Source organism: Capra hircus, chromosome 4 (genome assembly GCF_001704415.2).
Source record: "Capra hircus breed San Clemente chromosome 4, ASM170441v1, whole genome shotgun sequence".
Taxonomy (NCBI): Eukaryota; Metazoa; Chordata; class Mammalia; order Artiodactyla; family Bovidae; genus Capra; species Capra hircus.
In genome coordinates, this window is record NC_030811.1 from 54,715,732 (window position 1) to 54,743,165 (window position 27,434).

The following is a 27,434-nucleotide window of genomic DNA, read 5'->3' on the forward strand; positions in this document are numbered from 1 at the left end:
CACTTTTAAGGAAAAGACAAAAAGTGAAAATAGTGATCAGCGCTTTGCACTTCAGTTCAGTTCAGTCGCTCAGTTGTGTCTGACTCTTTGCGACCCCGTGAATCGCAACACGCCAGGCCTCCCTGTCCATCACCAACTCCTGGAGTTCACTCAGACTCACGTCCATCGAGTCAGTGATGCCATCCAGCCATCTCACCCTCTGTTGTCCCCTTCTCCTCCTGCCCCCAATCCCTCCCAGCATCAGAGTCTTTTCCAATGAGTCAACTCTTTGCATGAGGTGGCCAAAGTATTGGAGTTTCAGCTTTAGCATCATTCCTTCCAAAGAAATCCCAGGACTGTTCTCCTTTAGAATGGACTGGTTGGATCTCCTTGCAGTCCAAGGGACTCTCAAGAGTCTTCTCCAACACCACAGTTCAAAAGCATCAATTCTTTGGCGCTCAGCTTTTTTCACAGTCCAACTCTCACATCCATACGTGACTGCTGGAAAAACCATAGCCTTGACTAGATGGACCTTTGTTGGCAAAGTAATGTCTCTGCTTTTTAATATGCTATCTAGGTTGGTCATAACTTTCCAAGGAGTAATCGTCTTTTGATTTCATGGCTGCAGTCACCATCTGCAGTGACTTTGGAGCCCCCCAAAATAAAGTCTGACACTGTTTCTACTGTTTCCCCATCTATTTGCCATGAAGTGATGGGACCAGATGCCATGATCTTCGTTTTCTGAATGTTGAGCTTTAAGCCAACTTTTTCACTCACTTTTGCACTAAGTCGTTTCAAAGGCAGCTTTCACCGGGAACGGCCGTCAGAGCGGCACTACTAAGCCCCTTCCCCTGGAACCAGCCTCAGCTCTGTGCCTGTAAGCCTCTGGGCTTGATCTCAGTTTGTTCTGTGCCTCTGTTAACAAGATGTGTCCTGAGGTCATTGCTTCTTGGCTTTACCCTACTTCAGCCTAGGAAAGCTTTCATGGGAAGGCTTTACTTTTGAGTGGAAGGGGAACCTGTAAGTGGTTGAGTCAACAGGATTTGCCCATGGATTAGATGTGTGCATTAGAGAAAAAGAGAGGCGAGGATGATGCCAGAGTTTTTGGCTGAACAACTGGGAGATGGGGTTGCTGTTCCCTGAAATGAGGAAGACGGTGGAAGGAGTAGGGTTAGGTCATGGACGTTGGGGCACAGTCATTGCCCACCTGTCGGGATATATTTTATCAAGTCAATTGTGTTTCTTTGTTAACTGGCCTCCCTGTAGCCTGTGAGTCAGGGACCTTGTGTCTGGAATCTGCAGATATGAGCAGTCAGCTGTCCTGTGGTTTTCATTTCAGGCCCTGTTGATGCTGTTGTGATGCAACTGTGCATCAATTCTCTCCTCTTCTGTCCTCGGGGTCTTAGTGAAGCCGTGAAGAGGTAGTTTCTCACACCAGGACTGTTACTAGAGCCCATGTAATAGGATTGCTCACGGCTCTTCTCTGAGGACAGTAAAAGCAGTTGTCTTGCCTTTAAATCGAGCACTTATTTTTCCTGTGTTTGCAGGTAGAATGTCTGCTTTGGTCAGATCTCCAGCCCTTTCTGGGCCTCTGTGCTCCTGTCTGTAAAGGAAGGGATTGGATGGACTGCTGTTTAGGGTCATCTCCATCTCTGAGGACTTCCCTGGTGGCGCAGTGGTAAAGAGTCCGCTTGCCAATGCAGGAGACATGGGTTTGATCCCTGGGTTGGGAAGATCACCTGTAAAAGGAACTGGCAACCCACTCCAGTATTCTTGGACAGAGGAGCCTGGTGGGCTCTCCGTCCTGGGGTTGCAAAGACTCAGACACAACTTGGGGACAATAACAACCACCACAGTCTCTGACAGCCCCTCATCCTCCACTTACACATGGCCTTGGATGTGTCCAGATCAAACTTTCACTTTGTCTGAGGTCCAGGAATCAGTCTTTTTGGCTGACCCCTGATGTTCATCTTGTGTAGAGAAGGAGCATTCAGACGGGGTTCCTGTGCCATGGGAGTCCCTCCTGGACTGTGGGCTTCTCTGAGCTCTTGTAGCCTTGCAGGCAGGGCTCAGCAACCCAGATTCTCCTCCAGCCCTGAGCATGGGGTCTGTTGCTGGAGGCATGATGATCTCCTGTTCCAGCTGCAGGGTTTTGAGTGGGAGGCAGGCTGAGTGCTACATGGTTTAATCCTGACACCCCCGGCCCCTTTGCCTGTTACTTGTTGAATGATTTCTATCTTAGGTCAAAGTCCCAAGAACAGCTATTCTCAGACTCTGCTCCCTGGACCAGGAGCACGTGCATCGCCTGGGAACGTGTTAGAAACACAACTTGCCTGACCTGCAGAATTGGAACTTTGGGGGTGAAACCCAGCAGTGTATTTTAACAAGCCTTCTAGGTGATGGGCTGCAGGTCGAGTTTGGAGAAGCAGTGTCCTGAAAGCTAAGCCTGAGATGGAGGGCCAGGCACATGTAGTCTATCGGGGGTGTGCTCTCAGGAGAAAGGCAGTGAGGGACACATGCAAGGGCAGGGAAGGACGTGGGGGTGGGGCAGGCTCCTCCCGGCAGGGAGATGAGAGTGTGGACTGACCCAGAGCTGCTTCCACCTTTAAGCCAGGAGAGGGCCTATTTTTCTTGTATCAGCCATTGGCTATGGGGGGCCCATACTGGGGGGCAGTGTGCCACCTCCTGGCTGACTTTTATGAAGGATAGGTCTCTGGCAAAGGGTGCAGCTGTGAGCTGTTAGCAGCCAACACAGATGGCAGCTGGGATGAGGGTGACCAGGCAAGGGACTCCTTGCATCTTCCACATCAGTCCTCATGATTCCTTCTACACTCTCCCAGCTCCCAGGGGCATAATGGAGATAGACATTTCCAAAGCTTGCTCATGGCTCTCACCTCATAGGATGCCCTGGTGAGGCAGGCCAAACAAGGGTCATTTACAGGTGAGGAGACAGACCCCAGAGGGGCAGGTTGGAGTGAAACCTGATATAGGCCGGCAGACAGCCCCTCCCATCGACACCCCTCAGCTCTCACTGTGAGAGCACCGTGTTAACCCATCACTGGTGTCATAGCTGAGCAACGTCTCAGACAGGAGGTGGATTTGAGCTTTCTTGGTGTCCAGATCCGGCACTGGGGATGTGAAAGGATGAGATGGCTCCCTGCTCTGAAGCCCATGCTCTATGTAATCGGGTGCTAAACTGTGGTCCTCGAAGAGTGGAAGATCCAGGAACAGATGGGGGCTCTGTCGACAGGGCAGGGCAGCCTTGGGCTTGAAGAGGCTGCATTTAATGCAAAAACCTCCTGGTGAACTTGTAACACTGGGTGAGGAATAGCTGTGATTAGCCTGCCTTGTTCTGCGTGGGTCTCTGCAGCCTGGGCACAGCCACTGCCTCACCACTGCCTCAATGTCCCCGTCTGTGTCAAAGCCAGTAGTCAGTTCCAGGGATTCAACGACTGGTACTGGGTGTGCCCCGTCCAATTTTCGGGTTTTGCAGGAGAATGGACAGTAGGTGGCAGCAGACCCGCATCTGTCTTCAGGACCCCCAGAGACTTTGGGTGGCCCTGCTGTGTGACCCTGCCCAGGCCCCTACCGACGAGGATGACAGTGCACTTGGGTGGGAGACAGATGAATGAGATCCAGTCCCTCTGGTTCTCACCCTGCCCAGGCTCCAGATCATGAGCCCAGGCCTGTTTGCGTCGTGAGAGGGAGCAAATGTTGCCATCTGGGGCCTGGCAGAGGCTGAGCAGAGGATGTGGCATTTGCGGTTTATTGACTGTTCCCTCTATCCGAGCATCCTGAGTCTGACAACTGCTGTACTGCCTGGGATGAGTAATGGAGAGAATCCCATTTTCATTTGTCTCTGCACATTATTTGGACTTTATGTCAGACTAACGTTTGAAATTAGCTGACTCTTGAAACATACGTCACACACAATTGCTTTCCTGTGGGCCAGAAGCCCCGTGTAGACAGGTGGCCTGGCTGGGACTCCTGTGCTGTGCAGCTTCCCCTTCTTGCTGACCCCAGGGACCAGTCTTCTGGGGTGGCACGGCTGCCCTTCACACCCGCCGTTGGTCCCTATGCCCAGCTGGTTCTCCTTCCCACCTCTTGCCCACATTCACACTACATGTGCATCCCCCATCCAGTGGAATGCCACTTCTGTCTCCTCCGAATGCTGGCCTCTCCCTAGTATTGCCCAGGAGAGAAAACATGAGAACCGACTCCAGCACATGTTAGGGGCCACTTGGAGCCCTCCATGAGCGGGGTTGACGCTCTCTCCCCTGTGCAGTAATTAAAGCTGCCACATACCTTCAGTTCTGGGGTTTCTGAGTTTCTTTGATCCAGTGCATCCCCCAGGGCAAAGAGACTTCTCATGACTTGAATTTCCTTTGAGATCAAGGAAGTGTGGCTAAAGAGGGAAGAGAGGTTGTACCCCCGTCCTTGGAAGGAGGAATGGTCTCATTTTGTCCATCTCTGGACATCAGAATGGCAGCTCTGAGAGCCTCCCCTACCCACGCCCGAGCCTTGCCAGCTCTGCTCCAGGCCCAGGTCCATGGCACAGACAGAAATATATTCCATGCAGGGGAAAGCTGCTGCTGCTAGATGGAAAGAGGCCATTAATGCTCAGGGATAATTTGGGGAAGATGAGTGCCAGCAGAGGAGGTATATGGAAGCTCTTTATTTCCTGGGGGCTTTTCCATCCTCATTCCAAGATGCCTATCAGCTGAGCTATGAGCTAGCTTCCAGCAGACTCTGGCTACCAGACCAGAGAGAGGTCCATATAGAGATCAGCAACAGAGTCAGGATGAGAGTGAAACGAGAGAGGTATCTGAGGTGCGAAATTTAAGGAGGCAGTTACTCTTAAGGTGTTTCACCTGTGGTGTAGTCACCTCCGTCGACTTGAGACTGAGTGCCTCCTTAAATTTTGCATCCTAGGTACCTAATTCCAGCCTGTCCCATAGTCTGGCTGCTTCTCTTCTGCTCCTTAGTATCACGGATAATCCTCGATAGAGCACAATGATTGATAACTCGTTTTTACTTCCATGAAGTCTCTGAGGGTTGGAGAGGGCTGTATTTCTTTGTTGTCATTGTTTTCCTAGCTGTATCCCTGGACCTGGAAATCTATACTGAGCAGAAGAGAGCATGTGCATCATAAGGGGAAAGAAAGGGAAAATCATGCTGATTTTTTTGGGACAGTGTCATGAAACTTAAACTGATCATCTTTAATAGAACTGGAGCAATCCAAACTTTATCTTCAAGTTCACTTGGCTTTCATTCACTCCTTTATTTCTTATTCATGTATTCATGAAACTAACCATCCATCCAGCCAACCAACCAACCAGCTGTCCAACTCACCAACCTATCAACCCACCAATCTACCAGCACAGCCCATCACAACTGTGATGTCCCATATGGAAGTCATCTGGAATGTTGCCTACTTTAGGAAGCCTTTCTGATCTCTTCCCTTCTCCTATACCTGGACGTAAGCCCCTTCTCGTACTTTTCACAGCACATGTCACACTGGAGAGAGCTGACAGGCTCCTATGTTTCTCCTGCTGGATTGTCAGCCATCTGAGTATGGAGGTGAGTTGTCTGTGCCTCCTTTAGTTTTGTTCAGAATTGTTCCAAATGTATCGGATGGAGCTAAATGATAGGCTTTGCCTTGGGGACAGGGGGAAGTGAATGTGAGATCTTCCCTTCACTCAGGGGACACATAGGAGAGTGGCACTAGGGGTTTAGCAAGTAGGGAGGTCACTTAAAAATAGGAGGCAGCATCTGTCCCAGAGCCAGATGAATGGTGCCCCTTGAGGTGCCATAGGATCTTAGAGGAATGGGTGTCCTGGGCTAGGCCTTGGAGGCAGAGCAGGGCTGGGATAGACCAGTTGGGGGCCAGCCAAGGGCCTCACTACTGTGTCTGACATACTCATCTCTTTTCTGTACCTTCCTCCAAGTCTGAGATTTTAGGGGGAAAAGTTTGCTCGTGTCCTTGGGATCTCATTCCTAAAGACTAAAGTGGCTCCCTGGATCTTCCTCAGCCTCTCCTTTTTTTTCCTGGGGCCTGCATTGGGTTCTACTGTATTTGCGATATTTTTAGATGATGGGCATGTATGGTGGCTCATGGAGAAAGAGCCTAAACTTGGAACTTTCCAAAGGATTGGAAAAGGGCATTGATTTAGGACAAAAATGGGCATCCTTGTTCCCACCCTAAGTATAACTCTGACAGTTGGCAGGTACCTGGGGGCCTGGGAAAAAGAGCTGAAGTCTTTCCCCTGCCAGAGCCCACTCCGTCCTGCTGGAGGGGACCTTCCCTCGTGAGCCCTCAGCTGCTTTTCCTAAATGGTGGCTGTGATTCACTTGGGCTGCTGTCTCCACCTTGAAAAGATGGCCTCTGAGGCTGAGTTCTGTCGGGGCATTCGGGGCAGAGTTCTGCAAATCAGAGATGACCCGCCGGGGTGGTTTCCTGTATAGCTGGATTCCGTGTATGTGCCTCATTCCAGAAAATTCTATTTTGTTTTCTCTGCTCATTCCACAAGAAGTTACTAAAGCCGTGGGATTCCTTCCATTTCCTGTTGAGGCCAGTTTCGCAGCCATGGGTCCCTTAGAAGTAGGGCCGCTTCCCGATAGAGTAAACAGTCCTTGATCTCTGTCGAAATACCTGTTATTTAATTTTATTCAGTTCAACAAAGTGTTTATGGAGCGCCTCTTGCTTGTTCGAATAGTGTTGGGGAGAGAGATGCTGAAGATGTGGTTCTTGCCCCAGAGAGACTGAGACATCCGCACACATAAGTGTCCACAGAACTGAAAGAAAAGAAAGAATGTGAGAAGGGTCTGGAGCTGGAGTGTGGATTGTTTCAGGGATAATTAAGCTGTTGATACCTATCGAATACTCATTCTGTTGTAAGATTGTAAGAGCGTTTGATGTATTACCTCATTTAATTCTGACAGTACTAGGAGGGTTATCAGTCCCATTTTACAGGTGGGAATACTGAGGCACAGAATGGCTAACCAGCCTGAGTACTTGCAGGCAGTCTGGCTCTTAGGCACCTCAGTCTTAACCCCTATCCTGAGGCTGTCTGAGGAAGGGCTGATTGGGAGCTGACCTGGGCAAGGACTGAGAGGGTTGGTCTGGCAGTTCAGGGAGTGGATGCATGCCAAGCTGAGAGGCCAGTGTGAGCAAGTGTGAAGAGGTGGGCGAGGTGGTATAGCTGGAAGCCAGGGCATGTGTGGGGACCAGGATGAGAGGAGACTGGAAGACTGGATGGTGCTTGAGAGTCAAGTTAAAGAGCAGTAGAGAGAAAGTCCTCTGGCATTTTTAGTTAGGTGGTGGTGGTGGTGTTTTTTTTTTTAACTAGTTAGTGCTGTACTTCAGGAAGATTAGCCTGGGCGCGCTGCAGGACTAAGAAGGGTGACCGGGAGCAGGAGCCTGACATCCAAGGTGTGGTGGGCCCTGACCCAGCTGGACAGAGGGGTGAGGAGCAGGGGATCTGGGAGGAGAGTCCTTGGGACTTGACGTGCAGGGAGGTTGTAGGCCTGGAGGGGCTGGGAGGCCGGGCATGCAGACGGCAGGGAGAGGGGACACGACGGGAGAGGGACTGGGTCAGGAAGCAGAGGAGGAGGCTGTTCCTGGACGTGTCCAGTGGGGCTATTATTTCCACAGTCAGGAGTGAGGCAGAAACACAGTTCTAAGAGGCTGAGAGAGGGGTGTCTGGGAGGGGCTGAGAGCTGAAGTCCTTGGAGGGGGTGGTCATGTCCAGGGGTCTAGGATAAAGGTGTCAGGGTCAGAGTCCTGCAGTGTTTGGTGTGGTAAGGACAAGGAGTGATCGGAGTGGAGAAGGACTCCAGAGGCGAGGGAGGAGAGGGTCTGCAGGAAGCAGGAGGTGTGGACAGCTGTCTTCGAGCCCTTGACTGGGAATTTGGGGAGGTCGCTGGGACTGGTGATGGAGTGGTTTTGGAGAGAGCACTTTCAGTAGAGACTGGGGACAGGACGTCTCCTGCAGCGGGGTGAGGACACACGGGAGAACACGGGGCTTTTTCAAAGAAGTTAGAGGGGATGGGGAGGTAGGGACAGGACGGCAGTTCAGAAGGGGAGAGGGTTAGGGAGCAGAGTCTTTGTCTTCAGGACGGGAGAGATGTGAGCACATCTGTAAGCCAAGGGCTGGGTGCCAGCAGCAGAGGGGAGAGGCTGATGGTTCAGAGAGACCCCAAGGAGGCAGGAATCACGTGCTGGGGCAGGCTGGGAGTGGGCAGCGGCCACAGCAGTCAGATTAATTTTCTGCCACGCTCCACAATGATAATTGATGTCCATAATGACGGGCCCGGGGCATTACAAGTTCCCAGAGTACCTTTGAAATCCTCAGTGAAAGAGCTAATTCTGCTCAGCAGTTTTTAGGTTCTTTGAAATGTATCCCAATTAAGCAAAGCTTTGTTAAGTTACTGAGGACTGCTGTTTGGGAAACAGCATTTTATTGTATTCTGAGACTGTGCAGTGGGGCTTTCCATCTGTAATATATTTGGCAACTCAGCATGGTGGGTTGAAAGGGCCCAAGATTTAGAACTGGACAGATCTACCTCTTACAGGGTGACCTCAGGCACAGTGTGTATGTGTGTGTGTGTGTTAAAAAAAATTGTTACAACTTCATTTCTTCATCTAAAAAATGGGACGAGGTACCTACTTTTATGTTTATGTTATTTTTATATTGTGAAGAGTCAGCAAAATAATGTGTGTAAAATGTTGGGCTTACAAAAGTTAATAAATACTTATGTTCTTGCCTACTATTTAGTTACCCTGAATGCCCTGTGTCTAAAATGGATGGATGCATTCCTGAATAAATGGGCATTTTGTAAGAAAGGGATGGGAAGTGAGAGATTAGAGGCAGATTATACACGATGGTGATGGTCAAAGAGGAATGTTCAGCCCTGTTGCGTGGGTCACAGTCGAGGACGCTGAGGCTCAGAGTGCGGGCTGGGGTCCCAGACCCGGGCTTAGGGCAGTCCCTGCTCTGTAGGGGGTGGCCACCCCGTGCACTGAGGGCCCAGGGGAGGTGTGTACACATCATTCTGTTTTCCAGAAGCTCTCCCGAGGCCAGGCCTGGACAGTGGGCTGGCACAGTGAACTGCCCTTGCTTGGCCCACACAGCTGTGGTCCCTGCTCTCAAGGCTGCTGCTCAGGGCCCTAGGCTTCATCAGATTCTGAAAGGCGGTAAACAGCAACGGGAAGTCCATGATGGAGGATGGAGCTTCTATAAGTGATGACAATGTTTCCTTTAGTCCCAGTTCACTTTGGCCTTCTCCCTTCTTATTTTGAATAAGGAAGAAAAATGGAGCAAACTCAAAAAGTCACTGATGGAAACCAAATCAAAAAGGACTCTGATGCTGGGAAAGATTGAGGGCGGGAGGAGGAGAAGGGGACCACATAGGATGAGATGGCTGGATAGCATCACCGACTTGATGGACGTGAGTTTGAGCAACTCCAGGAGATAGTGAAGGACAGGGAAGCCTGGCATGCTGCAGTCCCTGGGGCTGCAAAGAGTCACATATGACTTAGCAACTGAACAACAACAACAGCTCATCTGAGAACTGGAGGCTCTTTTGCAAGGCTGCCTCATTTTTTTACTCACCTCCTCATGGAACAATGACACATTGAGTGTTCCTATTCCAGAAGCTACTATGCAGAGGGCAGATGAACTTATAAGGGCATTTCAACAAGTGTCTAGGAACCAGTGCCAGAAGCTGCCAAGGAAATCTAGCCACACCACTCTACAACCCAGAGCCTCACCTCCCACAGTGTATTAAAAGAAGAAAAGAGAAGTTGAAAGTATCCATGTTAGACAAAACCCCAAAACAGATCTGGCCTATTAAAGACATCATGGCTAATTTATGATTCTTTTTAAAGAAAATAACTCCAAAAGGATAGACTTATCAGATGCAGGAATCTGGGAGAGCTTAAACAAAGATCCTGGTTTTAAAAAGCGTTGTCATACAAATAAACCCCATGTGGATTTTGCAGGAGACTGTTCTTATTCTTACGAATTAAGGCCACAGTAACATCTGCAACTTGCTTTCAGATAGTGCAGCAAGAAAAAGAAAAGTGTGTGCGTATGTGTGTGTGTTTGGAGAGAGAGAGGGAGATGTAGAGAGGGAAAGCAAATACCGCAAAATATTAACAATTTGTCACTGTTGGTGAAGCGTATACTGATGTTATTGTATGCATTCTTTCAATTTTCCCATAGGTTTAACATTTTTTCAAAATAAAAAGGGAAAATATATATGGAACAAATAGGAAAAATGAATGGTCAGTAGGATCTATTTTTTATCTCTCAGTAAAGATCACGAAGAATGTAATAGGGTCATTAAATGCTAGAATCTGGGTGAGGTGATAGTATAGACCCAAGGCGAGCCCAGGAGACACAGGGAACACCCTAACTCAGCCATTTCTTGTTTTATATGGGCATCCTCACGTCCTTCGATCTCCAAGGAACCGGTGACTGTGACAGAAGCAAGAACTTGAATGTGTTTTCCGGATGCACAGAAAGCAGCCTCCACTGGTGTTGTCCTGGGGGGCACTGGGAAGCCCACTCTTACCTCCCTTCTCACATCCATCTCCCCCTGCCCACGCTGCTGGGCCTGGAGTCTGCACGCCCACACTGCAAGCTGGCCACATCTTCGCTCTCCGGACATTCTGGATGTTTTCTCGAAACTCACAGTCCTTTGATTACACCCACACCGTGAGGCTCAACGTGACATTTCCAACAGGAGACTGCCCGACGTGGGTCCAGCTGCTTCATCTGGTTTTTCTATTTGTCCTGGAAAAGGCTCCAGATACATTTGGTCAACGCTCTTCCTGTTGGCCGTGCTTCTGGGACCATTTCTCACCCACGCAGTCCAGCAGAGGCTGCAGTCTGTAAGTCCTTGCACGTCCACCCTGCCGGGGGCCAGGTCACCCCTGCAGAAGGGTGTGGCCGCCTGGAGGAGCAGAACTCGAGAGAGTTTTGCAGGGCGTGTGTTTTCAGTCTCCTTCGTGGTATGTTATTCACATTTAGATCCCTAGAAACCAAGGGAGCCAGAACCTTGCCAAGGGTCTCCTTCATTCCACTTCTGCAGAAGTTTCACTATCAAGGAGAAAAGAGAATGTGCTGCTTTGATTTTTTTTTTCCTTCTTAAACTCTCACAGAATATTGTTACCGCATAAGGATCTGGGAAGGAATACTTGCTCTGTGCTAAAATCCAAAGTCTCTACTTCCTGACTTCTGTGTGAGGGGGGTCCTTTGCACCCCCTACTTTGGGGCTCATGGAAAGTTCCAGCACAGTTTCCCCACCTTTGAGCAGCTGTGTTTATCAGCATCCCAGCTCCCACTGAGTGCCCAGGTTCTCCACCTGTGAGCCCCCCATGATGAGTTCCTGGGAATCCTCCTGGGAGGCAGGGGTGGGAACCCCAAGAGGGGAGAGCAAGGGCTGTCACACTCTTGTTGGTACCTGGGGACCCTCACCCCCCACGTCAAGTGCAGACACTGCCTGAAGAGGCACAGGGAGGCGGTCGATCTGGCTCAGGGACATGGCTAATTTTAGTCCAGGGTGTGCATGTCCTGATGGGGACTGGCTCACCTAGGGAAATTCCACAGCTCTCCAGTTTTATGTGTTTGAGTGGTGTAATGCTCTAAGTTTGCAAAGCTCCCTTGGATCTAAAGCAGCGTCCCTTTCTCCTTTTTCTAAGAAAGACCCATAAAACAATAAGTCTTCTGTGTTTTTGGAGTAGGTCAAAATTTCCTGGAGATTCCTTTTGTGTGTGTATGTGATGGGACAGCGTGTGGTGGAAGAAAGAGGGGCTCCAGGAGCCAGTCTTGGCTGGGTACAGAATGCTCTGTACGAACTTGGACAAGACAGTCATAGGGTGCCTGGGGTGGAGGAGACGGTGGGCTTCTATTGGTTGGATGGGTCATCTCTGAGTGGGAATTCATGGATCAGCAAAATACAAACAAAAATGCCAAAACAAACTGCCTGGAATCAGGTTCATATCCAGACGTTGTGGGCCTGAAACTTACACCGTTTGGGTGTCTCTTGAAGATAAAGAACACACACCTACCTCATTTTTGCAAACCTGACAAAAATAGAAGACTGTGCCAACACTTGGGCCTCGTGACAGGGCCTGTGTGAGACGATCCCTGAAGCTTAAGTCCCATTAACTTCATGGTAAATCAGACACATTACTTTGCCAACAAACGTCCGTCTAGTCAAAGCGATGTATGGATGTGAGAGTTGAATTATAAAAAAACCTGAGCACTGAAAAACTGATGCTTTTGAACTTTGGTGTTGGAGAAGACTCTTGAGAGTCCCTTGAGAGACTCTCGCAGACTCTTGAGAAACTGCGAGGAGATCCAACCAGTCCATCCTAAAGGAAATCAGCCCTGAATATTCATTGGAAGGACTGATGCTGAAGCTCAAGCTCCAATACTTTGGCCACCTGATCTGAAGAACTGACTCATTGGAAAAGACCCTGATGCTGGGAAAGATTGAAAGCAGGAGGAGAAGGGGATGACAGAAGATGAGATGGTTGGATGGCATCACGGACTCAACGGACATGAGTTTGAGCAAGCTCCAGGAGTTGGTGATGGACAGGGAAGCCTGGTGAGCTGCAATACATGGGGTCGCAAAGAGTCGGACACGAGTGAGCGACTGAACTGAACGCAACTGAACTGAACTGAAATCAGATACTCTTCAGGTTGTTATTATTATTTGCTTTTCTTGCTAAGTAAGAACATTAGAACAATTATGTAAAATTTAAATATATATCCAATCTTGAAAGAAAAGTCCCAGCTTTGAAATGAACAAATTAAACCTAAGGAAAAATTCACTGTATTGTTACCTATGGCCCCCATTTGGTCATAGACCTGTGTGCCAAGGACTGGTCTGTGTTGGAATATTTCTGACTTTCCAAACCTCAGTGTCCTCATTTTTGAAATTAGGGCTAAAACGTCCCTTTGCTGCTTCTCTGCAGTAAAGCTGCTTATGAGGAAAAAAAAAAAAAAAAAAACCTGTGCTTTCAAAGTGCTTGGTAAAGTAGAAATAAGCACCCAAATAAACCCTTCTTACTGTAAAGACAAAAATTAGAACCCTTAGACTGTCACAGAAAGGACAGTGGAAGCTCAGGGCAAGAGAGGATTCATCCACGTCTGCTTGGGGAAAGACAGGAGCTCCAAAAAAAGGTGTTATTCAAGTGTACACCTCCTCACCTTTTTGAAAAGTAAATGAACCCCAGTTTCTTTATTTTCAAATTGATATGAAGTTAACCTTGGACCCAGACAGTGTTGTTTCAGACTTGCTGCTTTAGGCCCTTTTATCAATGCTTAATGCAGGGAAACGTTTTGTGAGTTCAAAATGAAAATATTTCACCCCAAAAGTTGTTTTAAGCCACCCTTTGGCCTATTTTATCAAACAGAACTCAAGTGGGTTTAACATTTAATGGGACTCGGAAAAAGTCCCACTTTCATTGGGACAGCTCCTTCCCAGGGTGTGTTGTCCTTTATTCGGACAGTAAAGAGCAGCTGTGGTGCCAAAGAGCAGCTTCTCCTAGCAGCTAAGTAAATATCTCCGCACAGCTTTCCAATCCACGATGGAGACCGGCGGCAACTCTTATGTAATGCCTTTCAGGCACACTTTGGAACCTTCCCTTTTATAACTCCGAGTGTGACTTTGGACTTCCTGGGACAGGGCCAAGAGGCAATCCTTTCCATCCTGGGCTGTCACACGAGACTTGGGGAGGGCAGGGCTGGGGGAATCTGTGTCTCTGACAGAATCATCCCCTTAGGTCTTCACTCCACAGTCGGGAGCCCTAATCAGAGACAGCCTTAGTGATCCCACCTGCTGGGTGCGCAGTCTGGGGCTCCTGGTGGGAGGGGGCGAGGCTGCTGGTGTGGGCCAGGTACCACCTCATGCCTCTCGCTGCAGCCCTGGTGGCTGGGCTCTTCCAGCATCCCACAGGGTCTTCCCAGGTGGCTCGGAGGTAAAGGACCCGCCTGCCAGTGCAGGAGACGCGGATTTGCTCTCTGGGTCGGGAAGATCCCCTGGAGAAGGAAATGGCAACTCACTCTGGTATTCTTGCCTGTAGAATCAATCCCATGAACAAAGGAGCCCGGAGGGCTGTAGTCCATGGGGTCGCAAAAAGGAGGACAAGACTTAGTGACTGAACAACAACAACAAGCATTCCACAATGGTTGGGCTTGGCTGAGCCATGCAGCCACGTGCTGGTGGGCAGAGGGGAGGAGGGGAGACCAAGGGGAAGGAGGATCGTGGGCTGGCAGCATTCTGCCTGTTGAGCTGCACAGTGCGGGTGGTGAATGAGTGATTACTCAGTGATCTGGCCGCATCCCAGAGCTGTACTCCAGGGAGACCACTTGTCCTTCAAGAGGATATTTTTCTTCCCCTGGAGCCACCTCCTCTCTACCCACGTTTTCACTGCCTGTTGAGCAATGCCTGCCGCTCGGCACCAGTCACCTTGTGGAGCTGAGTTCAGCCACACCCAGGAAACTGCAGCCTGCGAGAGGGGCCGAAAGATAGGAGTTGGGAGAGCCGCAGATCCTGCTGGTGTGCATTCATTAAGGGGAGAGCGACCACCCTGACCCAGTACATTTTGGGTCTTTAGAAAACACCGTTGGTGCCTCCAACATCCAACAAGGGATAGATGAGAATGACCTGTGGTGAGAGTCTGGAGCCTAAAGTTCTGTTTCTGGCTTTGCCCACTACACAGGGCTTCTAGGTAAAAGCTCTCCCTCCCCTTCCCACCCCTGACAGAGTGGCAGGATTAGATTAGATGGTCTGAGTTAGCGTTTCCAGCCCTTACAAAGGCATGAGCCTTATCTGGGTGAGGCTTCCCTGGTAGAGAATTCAGACCATAAAGAGTCTGCCTGTAATGCAAGAGACCCCGGTTCAATCCCTGGGTCTGGAAGATTCCCTGGACAAGGCACTGGCTACTCCGGACACCCGCTCAGCTTCCAGAGGGAGCATCCGTTGAATACTAGTTGTATGCCAAGGCCTTGTGCCAAATTGGGAGAATAACATGAAGGAAGGTCACAGCTGGTACAGTTTTGTTTTGCGAATTGTGTGCCCTTGAGGAACTCTCCCAGTCTGATGCTTCGGTTACCCAGGGTAAATTTCTTCTCTGTTCCTGGAATGTGCCAGAATCCAGCCCTGCTCAGGGAAGGAGAATTGTCGGCCTTGGTTTTCGATCTTGCTCTGGCTCTGCACGCTTCTGGCCAAGGGTGTGTGTGCCAGAGTTTGTGGGGAGGGACGCACACAGAAAGATAGTTGAACTGAGAGATCTTCACCCCACAAAAACAATGGTTCAGGTTAGAGTACGTGTTTTCTCTCCAGCTCAATGGGCCAAGCCGATGGCTTTTCCAGGAGGATGCAGGGCCGTTGGGGACCCCCCTCCCAGTCCGTTCTCACCAGGCGATCCCTATCTTTGTCCCACCTTTGTCCAGCCCGGATGAGAGAGTCTTGGGTTTGCAGCCCAATTCCCAATTAAAGTCATTCACTTGTTTCAGGAAGATAATTTATTTGGGCTGAATTGTTAAGGCAGATTGCTTTCACAGTATCCAAGCAGAGTGCTTTCTCACAGGAAATGTCAGACCAGGCAGTTCTAGTCAGGTTTTCCACATCCGTAAGAGAAAAGAGAGGGGAAAAAAAAAAGATTCCTTTTATATGTTGAAGGTCAACAGTTGGAGAACTGACAACTGCCGGGTATAAAACCGAGATGTGTACACACGATGACTTCTTGATAACCCAGCCCTTGATGAGACCTCCTGTTCTTTGACGGCTTAATTTTAAAAACGCCTGTGGATGTGGCGGCCCAGGAAGGTGGAGCTCTTCCCAAGGCTGGGACGTGGATCCCTCGGGCTGAGTACCCAGAAGGTGGAGACACTGGCGGAGCCCCCTTTCTTACTCCAGAGCACGGTTTCCTAATCTGTAAGCCCAAAGGTTATGCCAGGTGACTATCCAAGTGCCTTCCAAGTCTAACTCACCGTGATTCTGCACCTTGCGCCTTCTTCTGGGGGAGTTTGGCTGAGCCTCTCTGGGAAGCCAGAGGGAAACAGAGAGCAGGAAAATCGAAAGACGAAATCTTTTCTTCTATGGAGAACTTTGTTTAAAGTTCTTTTTATATTCGCTTGCCCTCAGGGATCCCCCTCACTAAGGCTAACCCCTTCTGAAGTTCAATCTTTAATAAGAGCCTTTAAGGCCAGGGCTGTGCAGAGTCACTGTTAGGAGGACAGGAATGCTGGAGTGGGTAGCCTTTCTCTTCTCCAGGGGATCTTCCCAGTCCAGGCATCGAAACCAGGTCTCCTGCATTGCAGGCAGATTCTTTACCAAGAGGTGGTGGTTACGCAAATTTGTGGATGCATTATATGCCGCTGGATTGTTCACTTTAAAATGGCTGATTTTTTTTTTTTAGAAGAAAACAAAGAAAGTAAAAGTATGGCAAAAGGAAAGTGTGAAATATAACAGGACAAATGACTTCAAGTATATCAGTAATTGCATTAAAATTAAAACTCGCACAAATTAAAATTGCACAAATTAAACTCGCCAGTTAAAAGACAGAGACACTCAAATCGATTTTTTAAATTAGCACCACGGTATTTCATATGATACATGTGGGAAAAAGGAGAACAACCAAGCACAGGGAAACGGGGAAAAAATAAATCACTTGGATGCCAACCATTTAAAAGCTAATGTAGCTAAACGCTATTGGATAAAAATCAAAATAGGATGAAAAACATTATGAGTGATAAACCTGCTTGTTACAGAATAACAAAAGGAGGAATTCGACATGAAAATTTAGCCCAACATGAACCTCTGTAAAATGGTTAATGATTGTCCTGCCTCAAACATTTGTGGTGAGAACTCAACAAGTTAATACATCAAGTGCTGAGAATAGTATCTGGCAGAGTAATTGCTATGTGTTAGCTGAGATGACTTAAAGTTTTCAGTTTAATCAATATCTCTACTCCCTCAAAAGAAATGCAAGGATTTTAGAAAGCTTTAATTCTGCTCATTTCCCCCTTCCAGGTTCCCTTGTTTCCTATTGTCTAGTATTGTCCCTTTGTTTTCAAAAACTTTCTCTAGGTTAGTTGTTATTGCCAGCTCTCATTTAGGTTCATCTACATGTTCACAGATTTCTTTTCTGCCGTTGCTTGCATCCTGCTCTTTCCCTCCGGGTTCAGTTTTCTTCTCCTGCAGTTAGTCTCTTAGTGGTTCATTCAGTGAAGGGCTGTGATGGTTAACATTTTTGTTGAAGTAGCAGTTGTTTATAGATGACCTGCCTTTCTCTAAGGTTTTTCTCATGTCTTCAGTATTCTGTAGTTTCAAGATGAGTGTCTAGGTATGCATTTACTTTCACATGTACTGTTTGAAATTTATTATGTTTCTCTGAGGATTCATGTCTGGTGGATTCTTAGCAATTATCTTTTTAATAATTTCCTCTCTCATATTCTCTTTATCCTTTCTTTCTGGAACTCCTTTTATTTTTTTTTTTTAAACTAATTTATTTTCTGGCTGCACCATGCAGCAAGTGGGATCTTAGGTCCCCAGCCAGGGACTGAACTTGTACCCCCTACAGAAGAAGTATAGTCTTAACCACTATACCACCAGGGAAGTCCTTGGATCTCCTTTTAGATGTATAATAGGCTTAAAATTTTTTCCCTCCATGTCTCTTATTTGTTCTTTCATATATTTGATCTCTGACCTGCATTCTGAATGTCATCTCATTGTTACCCGTGATTTATTATCGCTTCACTGTATCTAATCTCCTTTTTTAAGTTTTCCAACAATTTTCCCCCAACTTTAAAAATGTTCTAACACATAGAAAAGTTGAAAGAATAGTACATGAAGCCTACTTTCTGTAATTCTAAGATTTTTTTGGATTTCTTTTCTCTCTCCTCTTCTTCCCTCGTCCATAAATATTTTTGATGGTTGATTTGAAACTGAAATTCGAATATTATGGCATTTCACCCTTAAATATTTCAGTTTGCGTCTCCTAAGAACAAGAGTATAACCACAGCACCAGTATCAAAACCGAGAAATTTCACATTGACTCAGTAACATCCACTAATGTAAAGCCCATGATCAGATTTCTCCCAGATGGCTCCAAAATGTTCTTTGGGCTTTAGTTTTTCAACCCAGGATCCATTTAAAGTTCACTTGTGTTTGGTTGCCATGTCTCTCTAATCTTTCAGTCTCAAATAAATTCGCTCTCTTTTTAGTTTTTCGTGGAGAATGTAGGCTCTTGTCTCATAGGATGACCACATTCTAGATATGTCTGTTTCGCTATTGGGTTTATGCTAAGCAGTTTTGGTTAAGGACAATACTTGCGTGATGCTGTGCGCTTCCCATTGCTTCGCATCAGGAGCACAGGATGTAAGTGTATTTTTGGTGATGCGATGCTAAGTTGTGTCGGTCCTCTAGGGTTTCTGCCAGTCTCTGTTATCATAAAGGCAACCTTCCCCTTTGGAATTAATAAGGACTCTGTAACTTTTAGACCATGTGAATATCCTGTGCCTCAGAAACCTCTTAACCTACGGTTTGAATATCCGTTGATATTAGAAATGCAAAAAATGGCGATTTCCTAATTTTTGTCATTTTATCATTCCTTTTCTGTTTACTAGGCGGCATGTTTCATAGAGAAGAGCTTTCTGTTACCTGCCCCTGCCCCTCCTTCCTCCTCTATTAGCAGACTCATGGATTTAAAACAAAATATGTATTTATATGGTATTGTCCGTCATCATCGTTGTATGCCCCAAGGTTTCTCTTTTCTCATGACTGTATTTGCTTGTCGGAGCAGCCCATCCTTTTCTCATAGTGTCTGTTTCTTTTCATACAATTTCCATTCCTTTTTAAACTGTTCCCCTAGTCTCTCTAATTACTGTTTAGATTGCTGTCTAGATTGCTGTTCTGTTATCTCAAGTTCCTGAGAGTCCTGTTTGTTGTGTCAGTTGACTTTCACTTATGGTGGATCATCTCATATATTAACAGGTTTTTTGTTTGTTTGTTTTAAGCATATTTTTAGTTGGGACTTTAAAAAAAAAAAACAAAAAACAAAACTCTCTCCTGGGGAAGCTAGATTGTAGAGCTTCTACTTGCTTTGTAGAAGTGTCTCTCCAGATAATTTTACATTGCTTCAGTGAGGTGTGCTGGGAAATTTTATGTAAATTTCTTACATTCTGGATTCTTGTGCAACATGTTGTTGTTGTTAGTCGCTTGTCCAACTCTTTGCGATCCCATGTTCTACCCACGGAATTCTCTGGGCAAGAATACTGGAGTGGGTTTCCATTGCCTTCAGGATCTTCCTGACCCAGGGATTGAACCAAGGTCTCCTGCATTGCAGGCAGATTCTTTACCATCTGAGCTACCGGGGAAGCAACATGAGTGGGATCAGTTCACACTGGGTTCAGTGCTTTCACCAAATAGACTATATAGTAAGTGATCAATGTCTTTCCTCTCATGGGACAGCGTTCGTTTGTAATCATGACTAGTTTAGTCAAGTATGCAGTACCAAACACAGGGGAAAGAACAGCTCCTTGTCTGTTTTTATGCTAAGATCTGGTGAACTATTCTGAGTATTCGGTGCAAAAGCGGTTGAACATCATAAAGAATAGCACAAGCTGGGCATGTCAGTCCTCTCAGAGTCTGCCCGCCTGGTCATGTTCGACAGCCATGCTCAGGCTTTCTCCAAAGTATAGCTGAGGCATCTGATGCCCACAGAGGTGAGTGTCTTGCCTAGGGTCACTCAGAGTTGGGGGATCAAGGACAAAAACTCTGGTCTCTGAGTGGCTCTTTCTACCCACCCAAGACCCAGTTATCCAGGGATTGAGTCCTGGCTCTATGTAGCCCTGAATACTTGCAGTGCCCTAGCCTTTGCCCCTCCTGGAATGGGGTTGTGGAGCCCACAGAGGATCTTGGCTGGAAAACGGAGGCCTTGGTCCCAGCAGGCAAGTGGGTATTTCCAGCCTGGCTCCCCTAGATTTATTAGATGCACACTCTGACACATGTCTCTAGGTTATCTGTACAATCGCATTTTGAAAAAGTGTTTTGAATCCTTGATTTATCTTTTTGTCATTGTTGCTCATAATAGTTTTCACTCAAAGGCAAGAACATGCTTTTAAACTGACCTTTTCAACTGTGTAATGCTTATGGCACAAAGGGACACATGAAAGGAACAATAGCACATTCCCTAAGTGTGAGCATGACTGAAGTCTCCTCTGGTGAGGATATTTATGGGAAGTGGCACACAGCATCTGAGCCTGACTCTCGTGGCTGATGGATGGCCTCAGGGTGGAAGTCTCATGACCGGGAAGAGGCCCAGCTGTACCCTGCACAGCGGGAACATCATCCCTGCCCTCTCCCCATGGCTCCTGCCAGTCTGCGTGCTCCTGCGGCTTTGCCCTTGGGAACTAAGGGGACCATGTGGGAGGTGTAGGTTTTGTCTTCTGGTCCACAGGCAGCCATGGAGAGTTCTGGGCAGGGAAAGGAAGCATCAAGTATAAGAAAGAGCAAAACAGCATTTGGAGCCAGCGGCCTGGGTTTGAGCCCTGGCTCTGGCACTTCTAAGTTGAGTGACCTGTGTGAGCCGCCTAGCTTGTGTGAGGGTCATTCTGGTATTTGGCACCCATTTTTGGAGCAGCGACTAGGTGCAGGGCACACAGGACACAGAGGCCATCAAGAGAATCCTGTAGTCTATTGTTCCTTCTCGGTGTTTCTCTCTCTGTGTGTATTAGTTTCCCACGGCTGCTCCAGCAAATCACCCAGTAATTTAGTGACTTAAAGCAACATGAATTATTGTCTTGCTGTTCTGGAAGACTGAAGTCTGAAATCAGTTCCACTGTGTTAAAGCCAAGGTGTTGGCAGGGCTAGCTGTTTAACAGCTAGAATCTGTTTCCTTGCCTTTTTCAGCTCTTCATGGCCACCCTCATTTCTTGCCTTGTGGCCCCTTCCTCTATCTTGAAAGTGGATCGTTTCAACCTCTGTTTCCATTACCATCCTACCTGTTCTCTGCTGTGTCCGATCTCCTTCTGCCTCCTTCTTATAAGGACATTTGTGATTAGGTTGGCCCCATCTGGATAATCCAGGATGCTTTCTTCCATTTCAAGATCTTTAACTTAATCTCTTTGGCAAGTTCTTTTTGCCGTACCAGTTACCATTTTCTGTTTCCAGGGATTAGGATGTGAATATCTTTGGGGGCCGTTATTCAGCCTACCGTGCCATGTCATATTGCAATTTGCGTCTGTTTATTGTACACAGCTGGGTCTCACTGGGGCAGGGAGACAGACCTAGTGCGTGGATAATTGCCACGCGCTAGCTAGGTGACTGAGTGAAGAAACGAATAAATGCACACTTTGGAGTTGAGAAGAAGGTAGCATTCCAACTGGGCTGAAAAGGATAAGTATGAGTTTGCCAAAGGATATTCGAATAGGAATGAACAGCTTGTGAAAAGGTATCGAGGCGTTAGCATGAGAAGTTAGCATGGAGGACATGCAGGTGGAGCGGGAGGGTGCAGAGGGAGGTGGCGCTGGGGTGGTAGGTGGCCAGGTCACGGGCAGCCCAGCGTGCACACTAATGGGCTTGGGTTTTGTTTTATGAGGAAGCAGTATATATTGTGTTTGCTGCCATTATCTTTGGCGTTGTCAACCATGAATTGGAACTTAGCATGGGTGCTTGGCATCTAATTCTGCAAGGATTAAATTTTGTGCTGCTGCAGCTGCTGACTTATAACATCTGCCCTAAAGGAGTTCAGGAGGAAGAGTGAGGCACTCTGTGCTCTGAGAAACTGGCAGGACAGGTCTTTAGATAGTTAGATATTCTCAGGGTGGAGTTTATGAGCCCAATTATTGTATCTCCTCATATTTAGAAAAGGACTAAAATTCTTCATGGTGATGGTTGTTTCTTGTGACTAGCAGAAGCTTCATGAGGCCAGCAGAAACTTTCTACCAAAAAGTATGTGCTGGACGGCATACACTTCTCCTTTTCCAAAATCACGTATATACTGCCTTTCCCCTCTATGCCTTTGGAACAGTCTTTCAGAGCCACCTGAGGAGCTGTCTCCCAGGCTGTAGACCTCATATTGCCCCCAGTAAAACTTAACTTGCAGCCCTCACATTGTACTTTTTTTTTTTAGTTGACAGTGTCATTGCCTGGGCTTGTATTTCTGTACTGCCACCACTTGCTGTGTGACTCTGGGGAGATTACCGGACCTCTCTGAGACTCAGTGCACTGACCACTTCATAAGGCTCTTCTGAGGAGCAGGTGACTTTTGATGCTGCAACACTCAAAGAAATCGGAAAGCATCTGCTGTTATAATTGCCATCATTTTTATAAATAAGATGACCACTGTTGATGATAATGATGATGGTGAACTGTTGAAGAATTTCAGCCAGGCCGTGGTGTGGTCAGACTTTCTTTATAGAAAGATGTCTTTGACACTCGTGAAAACGTAGGGTCAGTACCAGGTAGGGCATCACCCTGGGGTCAGTTAGAGGGCTGTGAGAATGATCTGGGTGACAGACAAAGAGGCAGAGAGCAGAGATGGGTACCAGAGAGATGTTGGCAGTGGGATGTGCCAGAGGCATCTTTATTCCTGATATTTCCAGCTCAAAATGGTTCAAGGTGGCTCTTAGAGGCCATCTAGCACCTGCACCCAAGTCCTTGCTTTTCAGACTGGGATACTGAGGCACAGCAAGGAGAGGGCCCTTTGCCTTAGTCTCTGAATGGAACAGTGACAGAGGGGATAGAAGAAATGGGACTTTGGTCCTTGCCTTCCCTTGCAGCACGAGTGGTAGGGGAGAGGTGAAGTCGGCGGAGGCGTCTGATGAAAGCACAGTTCTTCATTGCTGGGCACTGTGCTGGGGGGCACAGCCTCTCTTTTAACTCCCTGCCCACCCCAACCAATGTCCTTCTGCTGCCCCTCCGTGCCTTAGCTCTTCTTCCAAGTTAACTTGTTCTTTCGCCACTCCCAAGAAGGCTTGCAGAACCCTGGTAGCGTAGGAATTTTGTGGTTTAGAATTGAGGAAAGTGGGCTTGGCGGAGTGGAGGAGGACACGGGAGGCTTAGGGCTGCCTGGGAGGAAGGGGAAGGCACTCTGTATTCCAGCGCCACAGACAGGAACCCTGGGGTCCAAAGCGGTACGTGCTGGGGGATTCAGTACTGTGCGTCCTCTGTGGTCTTCCACTCACGCCCCTTCATACATCTTCAGGAGGAAGCCAATTCAATAGAACCTGCTGTGGCAAGATTACGATTGTTACTTCAATCATATCTTATCCTGCAAGGATGTTGGAGGAAAATACATTTCAATGCTACGTTCAAAAGAGCTGTCATTTTTAACATAGTAAATGGGAGTTTTCAAGAGGGTGATGTAATGTTAATTTTTAATACATTTGAAAAAAAAATGATGTTACTTTAGTTCAGATGAAGCATGCTGAAGGAAAAGAAAATCTGAAGAGAGCTGAAATACAGGTGAGCTGTTTAAAGAAGGCTCTGTGCACACATCCCTAAATCTACTAGTCAGAATCCCAGAAGGTATTCTGTCTGGTGCATTCTAGAGATTTCTGAGAAATGGCTGCTGATAGCTTTACAAGAAAGCTGGGATAAAGGAAACCAACAAAAAAATGAGATGAGAAAATCTGTGCAGTGATTGCAGGAACTTGATTCGTGTGTGTGCGTGTGTGCGTGTGCACGTGCGAGTGTTTCCCAGCAGTATCACAGTGGCATCAGCAAAATAGCTTGCATTCAGTTCTTGGCAAGTGTCAAACTACAGGGTTTCTCATTCTGTATTGGCTGGGGTGTGCTCGTGTGTGTACACAACTGAAAAGTGCCCCAGCAGTGATTTGATCTCATCTGACATGGAACCTGTGGCTCAGCGAGAGAGAGTGCTGGTACATGGCACACACAGAGCGGCGGGGCCAGGCCTGGAGAGAACCCCCTCCTGGAGGCCCAGCCAGTGCTCCTCCCATTCTTCTCTGTTGTTTGCATTTCTCTGGTATTCTCCTATGGTACGTTGACATTTCCCTTCATTTTTTTTCCTCTAGGAAAAATCAGTTGTCAGTGTCCAACAAGGTCGAAGGTGATCTGGATGTGCTGCAGCTTGGTAGGTACCCCTGGGGCCTCTGTGCTTGCCCCACAGGGTCCAGCGGTCTTCATTTGGTCTGTCTGGGAGGTAATAAGTAGTGGGGCTTTCTGCTGACTGCGGCAGGGCTCCTTTTCTCCCACCTGACCTTGGGAAGGAGGGATTGGCCCAGAGAGTAGAGCAGGTTTCTCTCATTTTTGGTTGATGTCCAAACCCATTTTCCACTGCCCGTCTCACCTGGAGAAATATAGAAATCTACACGTCTAGATCTACACTGGGAGAGAGAGGGTAGAGTAGCATTTTCTGCATTTGGGGGTTCTTTTAGGGTTTCTCAGAACCTACAGAAGTTTCTAGAAGATAGTTCTCAGTCAAAATATTAGTACGTCTTCTCTGCCTGGAGAGAAGTTTTTACCCCCATATCCTTGGGGCTTCCCCTGGTGGCCCCAGATGGTAAAGAATCTGCCTGCAATGCAGGAGGTCTGGGTTCGATCCGTGGGTCAGAAAGATCCCCTGGAGAAGGGAAAGGCTACCTACTCCAGTATTCTGGCCTGGAGGATTCCATGGACAGAGGAGCCTGGGGAGCCACAGTCCACTGGGTCACAAAGAGTTGTACACGACTTTGTGACTAACACACACCACCTCACTGAGGTGTAAAATACAAATCTTGAGGTGCGTCAGCTCATGCCCTTCTACCTGTGAATGCATCTGTGTATCTCCTCTGTAAGATCTAGACAGAAACTTGTCCATCCACTCTTTCTCTTTGAAGCCACCTTTTTCCCTCTTTCTGGAATTCTTTATTCCCCAAAGACTAGTATGTTTGCAGGCCTTGGCAAAAGCCAGGAATAGAATTAAGGATGACAACCAAGGACCAGACATGAAAGGACGAGGCTAGAGTGCCATTGACCTTTGCTCTTCTCCTGGAAGCCAGCAATGTATTGATACCTTTTGGACCATTTTGGCATACAAGAGCTGGGAGCTACTCACATCCTTTTCCTCTCCTTTTAAGCACTCCCCTTTACACGAAGGAAGAAAGCAGCTTGCCCTTTAGAAGTGACTGGTGTGAGACAGGCTGTCTGATGGTTTGCTTTGATGAAGTTGAAAGGCAGGGACTGGCCTCCGAGTGATGGAAGCAGGGGTTTGTTTATTCTACTTTGTTTTCTTCAGAGGTAACCGTTCCTCCCAGGAATGGCCGGTGGGATCATTGGCCCACCCAGGAAGGGGCAGATTTCACTGGGCACACGGCTGCGCAGAATGAAGCATGGAGCCAGAAAACAATGGCATCTGAAACCTTTCTGTAAAGTGTTCTAAGGTTTTCTAATGAAAGCCACTCCTGTCTGGATGTAAAGTGAAGCGGTTCCCGGCCCTCAGAACCCAGAGGGCTTCTGCTGGGAGGAAGGCTTTTAGCAGTTCTCTCAGAACCCAGCTCTTTGAAGTGTGTGTGGTTTTCCAGAGGGAGGCCGGCCTCTCTTTGCTGGTGGCTCAGCTAACGATTTAGAGAAGGGCGCTGAGATAAAAGATCAGAGGTCCAGAGTCCTCTCATGGAACCCAGTTACCCCGAGAGAGTGGAGGAGGAGTTTGCGGTGGGGGAATCAGAAACAAGGAATGCGGTTTGTTTAGAGGGACAGCATTCCCTTCCTCACCCCAGTTCATCTTTGTTGGGTTCACGTCTGCCCACTTTGGTTAGCTCTTACATGCCAGGGCACAAACAGGACTGTTGAATATGGACGGAGGTGATGACAAGTGGGCTTGCTTTCCTGGAGGGTGGGGTTGGGTAGGATGAAGGAAGAGAGGTGTTTTGTGAAAACCACACCAAAGTAAATGACCAGCAGCTCTTCACTGCTTCAAGAGATGATTTAGCCAAGTCTGTGGTGGGTTCCACAGTTGGGTATCATTTAGACTGGGCTTTGAAGGATGGACAAGGTCTTATCAAGCAGAGATGTGAAACGAATGATGTTTGAGGCCATCTCTGGATGTGGGTGGAGAATGAGTTTTAGGGGTAAGAGCCTGGATTTTGGGAGACTGGTTGGGGGGCTCTTGGAATAGTCTGAAAAAGAGGTGACTTGCCCCTGTCCTATCTGGGGAAATCCTCTGGTTATTTCAAGACCCTGCTCAAATACTTACCATTTATGTGAAGCTTTTCTGACCCTATAGGCAGGATTACTTGCCTCTTCCTCTCTGCTCTTAGAACCTTTGCCCTAACCCCCATTTTAGCCCTGACGTCATGTATATGTTTAGGGCTCTGTCTCCCTCTTTAGTTAGTGAGCTCCTTGAAGGCAGGGATGGTGCTTTCATCATCTCTGGACCTCTTCTGTCCCACATACCCAGTGGCACATCATGGGTCTTCAGTAAAGTGCTTGATGAGCAAATAGGAAAATAATGACGCATTGCTATAAAAGTGGAGAGGAAAAGTGTGGGAGGTGGGCAGCGTTATGAGGCATTCTGGGGGCAGGATAACCTGGAGGCTAAAGCAGCGTGCTGTGTGGGAGAGGGTTGAGGTTTTGGCCTGGGTCCCTGGTGGAGGGCTGGGGAGATGGATTCTGTAATCAAAATAGAAGCCTGGAGGGGTTTGGTGCTGAGATTCCTGAGTCTGGGGCATTGGGGCACTTCCAGCAGAAGACATCTTGTAGTTACAGTGGGAAATACTGAGTGGGGACCTGGAAAAAGAGATAGGCCTCTATTAAGTACTTCCAAGGTTATGTATATGTTTTCCTTCTCCAAAGGGTAAGTTAAATGGTATGGGAAATAAAATCCCTTGCTTTTCTTTAACCAGATATTTACACCGGGCCTTAAAAATAGCAACTGAAAACCCTCAGCGTTTGCAGCTAGGTTTGTCTGTTTGGCCAACAGGTCACGCCAGAGTGCTTTGTTTTCCCTGCATGGCGATCCCGCCACATCTGCACCTGCCTAGCTGCCTTGAACCAGTTCCCTGTGCAGGCGCCAGCTGCCTCCTGGCAGAGGCTGAGAGAGGCTGCCTCCTCCTGGGGGCGCCACCCAGTCAGCCTTCCGTGGGCCCCAGCCTCCCTCCTTAGACTTAGTTCATGGGCTTGAGCAGAGCACATTTCAGCCCTGCTTCCCTATGGGACATCCCAGATTAAACAGCAGCCTCCAAATAGGCTTAAATCCTGCCCTCTCTGGGCCTCCCGGAAGCAGTCCAGGCTGAGGCATTGCTGAGGCCTGGTGGAATTGCTCAGTTCTTCTCCCACTGTTTCTGGGCCTCAGATGCCTAGGGTTGAATTAATCACGCATCTCCATACCATAGTGAACATTCTCAGTTTTGATCTTTGCAAGACTGCCCATTGTCCGCCGTCTTACCTTTCTGTCCTGATTTCGCTTGAGCCCCACCCCACACTCTCATGAC

The 27,434-nt window shown here is 47.9% G+C and overlaps 1 protein-coding gene across 2 annotated transcripts in view; it reads left to right on the forward strand.

The window, feature by feature from the left end:
* The window catches only part of FAM188B (family with sequence similarity 188 member B), a 117,494-nt gene that overhangs the window by 33,169 nt on the left and 56,891 nt on the right, over positions 1-27,434 (forward strand). For both annotated transcript variants that reach the window (XM_013963359.2, XM_018047112.1), the window contains one exon: positions 24,039-24,097. In XM_013963359.2, coding sequence (XP_013818813.2) covers positions 24,039-24,097 — 59 coding nt within the window. The remainder of the gene's footprint in view (positions 1-24,038; positions 24,098-27,434) is intronic.